Here is a 5,225-nt window from a genome sequence, read left to right as displayed (position 1 = left end):
GCGCACAGCCCCCGGCCCTGCGCCGGGAGTTCTTCGGCTTAGCCCCACCCACTCCAGCCCTGTGCCAATGGGGAGCGGCAGCGAGCGGTCCGCCAATGGGGAGCGACGCCGCGCGCGCGGGGCGGTGGGAACGGAGTCGAGTCACTGTGTACGTCGGTTGCCGTAACAACGGGAAGTGGAGTCCATCCGCGATGGTGAGTGCGTGCCGCCGTCTGGAACCCCGCGTCCAGAGGCGGAGCCCTTCCCAGGCCTCGGCAAGGCCCCGACGCCTCTCCTGCGCGGTTCTCGGCCTTGGCGCACTCCTTCTTCCTCTGAGAGCTTTCCCGGAAGGGTAGGGTAGAGATGCCGGCTGCCCTGCTGGGCCTGTGCTTCGTCGCTGTCTCCCCTTCAGCCACAGCCGCCCCCTACCCGCCCCTCGGGTTCCCCTGGCCTTCTCCAGCCCCTTCGGTGACCGTCCCTGGGCAAAAAAGACTCGGGTTCCCCCCAGGCCCCGACCCCTCTCTGACTCTGGCCTTCTGGCCGCCTCTACCAAAGTTTCCACACAGAGCTGGGGGGCAGTTTATTATGTTTGATTATTAATGCATTTAAAATGTTAAATATAGGGACTTAGGGAAACGCTTTGAGCTTCTTGGAGAAGGCTCAGAGGTACCAAGGGGATTGAATTTTATTATTCGATATTGACAGAACATATATCTTACCTTAGTAATATTTGGCCTAAATCTAGAAGTAATCAGAAAATCGGAGAACTTAGAGTGAAGCGGGGTAGCGTTCTAAGGACATTTTTATAGTTAGGATCCCCAGATTCAGGGAGAACTGGTTATCTGTACAGTTCTCCCCAGTCAGCTCCTTGGCTAGCTCTCTTTTGGGATGATTTTTCAATAAGAGACGTCCAAAAGAACAAGGCATTTCCTTGCTTCTACAAACAATAGTTTGTTAAGCAAAGTTTTGGAATTCGTTGGTATAAGCTATCTTAAAATACGTGTGGTTGTAACTATTTTATGTAAAATGTGGACTCTTACTTAATATTGTGCTTCTGTGTTTGTAAAACATATAAAGGCCTCTAACTTTAAGAAGGCAAACGTGGCATCAACTGCCCAGCGAAAAAGGATGAGTCCTAAACCGGAGCTTACTGAAGAGCAGAAACAGGAAATTCGAGAAGCCTTTGATCTCTTTGATGCTGACGGAACTGGGACAATTGATGTTAAGGAACTTAAGGCAAGCCCTATACATTCCTGCTCTGCTGACTTATCTTTTCTCTGCCTCTTTGTCTTCTGTGCTGTGTTTTCCTGTCTTTACTTACCTCGAGAATTATTAAATAAAATTGAGCGCACATATCAATTTGTTTAATGTTATAGTGTTTCTTAGTCATTTTAACAGGATTGTGGTAGATGCTGGCTTAACACCCTCAGCACTGTCATTGTTTCGCGCCTGGGCTTAGATGTGCCTATTGAGATGATCCTCTTTTTGTTGTAGGTGGCAATGAGGGCACTGGGCTTTGAACCCAAGAAAGAAGAGATCAAGAAAATGATAAGTGAAATTGATAAGGAAGGGACAGGGAAAATGAACTTTAGCGACTTTTTGACTGTGATGACTCAGAAAATGGTAAGTTAGCTAAGATGATCAGCATATTTTCCACCAATAATGGTGGACAAATTTGAATCTCGATATGGGAATGTCTTCACTGAAGAAAAGTTAACACAAACTGGAGAGTTCAGATAAAGGAGAGTATTTGTGACTGAGAATTACGATGTTTAGGTTCTACTTGGCTTTCTTCAAGGCCACAGAGTCACAGGGAAAGTCATTTTACCCTCTGAAAGGAAGTAAAAGTCTTCCTGCTATCATGTTTTTTGCTATTGCCTTTCTCCAACCGGTATGTCCGTGTGATACCCACAGGCAGTAAAACTTTTCATACCACCAACAATATTAGAGCGTCTCGCATTTTGACGAGACAAAGTCCATGTGTTTAAAGTTTGAAATTCTTTTCTCTCCTATTTGTCGTTATTCTGGGCAGCCTCAGCCTGAGGCTGTGTTTTTATCGCACTGAGGATTTGGTCTTTCACCACTTCCAAGGTTGAATTCACCCATTTTCTAGTCTCTTGGGTGTCACCCTTTTAAAGGGTCCAAATGGTCCAGAGAGACTCTAAGATGACACCTCACCAGTCTACCTCAGTCCCCTGAGTGTCCCACCCAGGAAAGATGTTCACATTGGTCCATTTCTCTTTCGTTGACCTCCTGGCTCCTCCTTAATGTGGCTCAGCTATGTTCTACTGGCCTGTGGAAAAGTAACTCCATCAGTGTTTCAAGTGTGCTTCCCAGGGCACAGGCCTGTTCCTACTCTAATAATCCTGTTGCTTTGAAATTATCTAATCACACCTATATTTTTCTTCAGAGACTAGTTTAAGAGTTCAGGAAGTTTAACATTCTGTAAAAACCTAGTAAAGCTGTCCCACATTCAAGGTTGATTCCCAGATTGGTCTTATTAGAGGCTCACTCTATCTTTAGCTACCTTTCAGGAATATTTGGACTTGGAGCTCTTGGAGATTTTACTCTTTTCCTCTGTTAGAGTACTTGGGATCCCAGTAACGCTTTGTGATCTCCTAACAAGTGAAATAGTCTTCTCTTTCCTCCCTCCCCCTCCACCCTCACCAAGATTCTCCCTCCTCCACCAGCTTAAGCAGTATATTTCCCCTAAATTTAACTCCACCATCTGCTTGTATATCTTAAAAACACATCTACTTTCTCTTTGGTTTATACAGAAAGTGTTTTAAATACAATCCTTTATATTTCCTTTTTAGCCTCTGGGTTTCTAATAATTTCATCGTTTGTCCCCTTTTTCTACCCTCGTTGATGTGTGATCTTCTGTGATCTAGCCCCTGTGGTCATGAAGGCTGTTACCAAGATGTCTGTGCAGGGCAGGGGGGATGGGCGGTGGTGGGGCTGCAGGAGCCAAGTAAGTATGAGTCATGAATGTCTCCGTATTCATGTGTTTTATGTTCTACTTGTTAAGTCTGAGAAAGATACCAAAGAAGAAATCCTGAAAGCTTTCAAGCTCTTCGATGATGATGAAACTGGGAAGATATCGTTCAAAAATCTAAAACGTGTGGCCAAGGAGTTGGGTGAAAACCTCACCGATGAGGAGCTGCAGGTTTGTGATGCATCAGCCCGGAGCCCTGTGTGGCTTTTCTGACTTACATTTTCTCTGGTTACATATGAAGGAAAACTAGTGTTCTCTCGTCGCTCTGTTGACCACTTAATTTCTCTTTTGATAGTGTGACAAACCTATGGATGCTGCTCCCAGAAAAATACACACGTGAACAATTTTACTTACTATTTTAGGTTTTAGGAATCTCCCTAGTCAACATGATCGTTGAGCTTCCTTCTAGGTGATACACATGTGGCAAAGTATGGCTTGGTTTTCAAATGACTTTTCAGGAACCAAGCCATTGTAAAAAGCAGCACATTTGCATCAGGTGGACCACGATTGTCTATTCATATAGCATTTTAAAAGCCTATTACTTAGTCACGTTTTCGTTTCATTTACGAATTAATCTAACCGGAATCTTTTCTGTGCTGAAGGAAATGATTGATGAGGCCGATAGAGATGGAGATGGAGAAGTCAATGAGCACGAGTTCCTGCGCATCATGAAGAAGACAAGCCTTTATTAAGATCAGTGTCATCTGTTATAACGCGAGCACGTGGAACTCGATTTCGTGCCTGCTGTTGTCTGAAGCCTGGTTTTTGAGAACGTAAATTATTTTTCCCCCACTGACCTCTCTGTATGACTTTAGTAATAACTCTGAATCTATTTTCAACTTTTGAAAGTGTTCTTTGAAACTGAGGTTCTTTGCAAGGTGACCTACTGACTGCTTTAATTCCCCAGGGCAGCACGAGAGCACGTTAGAGTGGAGAAGAGGGTCTTTGAGCTTTTGCACACCTGCTGTTCTGCCTTGTGTCGCTTAACTCTTGTCCCGCATTCCCACATTTATGCCACCGCAGAGCAACTTCTTCACAGGCACACGTTGTACTTGTGTCACCACAAGCAGGGGGCATCTCTTCAATGGTTCCAATTTTAACTGGCACCTGAGTGCAGCTTTCTCTCTCTCTCTTTTTTTTTTTTTTTTTTTTTTGCGGTACGCGGGCCTCTCATTGTTGTGGCCTCTCCCGTTGCGGAGCACAGGCTCCGGACGCTCAGGCTCAGCGGCCATGGCTCACGGGCCCAGCCGCTCCGCGGCATGTGGGATCTTCCCGGACCAGGGCACGAACCCGTGTCCCCTGCATCGGCAGGCAGACTCTCAACCACTGCGCCACCAGGGAAGCCCGCAGCTTTCTCTTTTATAAAACCCAGTGAACTCTCTTACTTGCATTTGGATGTGTGTGTGTGTGTGTGCGTGCGCATGCACGCTATTTGTTTTGTCTTCAAATAAAACCTTTCTTATTTTGAGCTCTTGTTCTCTAAGGATGACTTCTTTAGCCTTGACTATGAGTTCAGCTTCTAAACCATTTCATTGAACGTAGCCTGGTAGATCCCAAACTCCTTGCCAGCCCGTGAACAGAAAACAAAATGATCCTTTACTATGGATGCGAATTGCTTTTTGCCCTGGGAACCCATCAGTTTCTAAAATTAGTTGACTGTTTTGCATAAGCCTAAATGATGCCCCAAAAAATAGTTTTGGCAAAGTGTACAGCTGGAAAAGAGTCTTATTGGTAATTTGTGCTTGGGACAAATTGGGGAAAGCCAGGTGATTATGACAGTAGTTTGAGCTTAGCCAACCTCTGGTCAGTTTATTTGCTGGATGGTGTCTCAGAATCTCTGTGTGGTTCGGGTCCAGTGACCTTGTCTAGCACCCTCCTGGCCCCATATGGGATGACCTATAAGAGAAATCCCGGCAGATGGCATTAAAGTCTCTGCCCCAGGCTGAGGGTGAGAAGCAAGAAGGGATGAGGAGGAATGGAAAACCGATTAAGCTGATAAAAACAGAACACCTAGGTTAATTTGAATTTCACATCAATTTTTTTTTTAGTGCAAGTGTATCCCATTTGGACATTTTGTTGTTTATTCATTGTTGATCTGAAGTTCAACTTTACCTGGGTGTCTTGTATTTCAACTAGCAACCCTGTGTGGGGTGCATGTTAAAGAGGTGTGACCATGGGCCTCATCTCTGGACACTGGCATCCTGGAGGACTTGGGGGTCCCCTGGACAACTCTCCTGCAGAGGGACTTCTC

General features: G+C 45.3%; 1 protein-coding gene across 1 annotated transcript; it reads left to right on the top strand.

Moving 5' to 3' along the window:
- The first annotated feature begins 95 nt into the window (after positions 1 to 95).
- Positions 96 to 4,510, top strand: CETN2 (centrin 2). Its single transcript, XM_029239977.1, has 5 exons — positions 96 to 194; positions 1,057 to 1,215; positions 1,474 to 1,602; positions 3,008 to 3,145; positions 3,577 to 4,510. Exons 1-5 carry the CDS (start codon positions 96 to 98, stop codon positions 3,664 to 3,666), a joined length of 615 nt encoding a protein of 204 aa, XP_029095810.1. The 3' UTR covers positions 3,667 to 4,510.
- Positions 4,511 to 5,225: the final 715 nt, after the last annotated feature.

This window comes from Monodon monoceros, unplaced genomic scaffold, assembly GCF_005190385.1.
Source record: "Monodon monoceros isolate NGI ecotype Baffin Bay Population unplaced genomic scaffold, NGI_Narwhal_1 Super_Scaffold_22, whole genome shotgun sequence".
Taxonomy (NCBI): Eukaryota; Metazoa; Chordata; class Mammalia; order Artiodactyla; family Monodontidae; genus Monodon; species Monodon monoceros.
Note: the sequence above shows the minus strand (reverse complement) of the source record. Positions and strands in the feature narration are given on the sequence as shown.

Coding starts and splice junctions, on each gene's coding strand:
- CETN2 (XM_029239977.1), top strand. CDS start 96: ATGGGGAGCGACGCCGCGCGCGCGGGGCGGTGGGAACGGAGTCGAGTC. Junction 195..1,056: donor AGTGGAGTCCATCCGCGATG/GTGAGTGCGTGC, acceptor AAACATATAAAG/GCCTCTAACTTTAAGAAGGC. Junction 1,216..1,473: donor TTGATGTTAAGGAACTTAAG/GCAAGCCCTATA, acceptor TTTTTGTTGTAG/GTGGCAATGAGGGCACTGGG.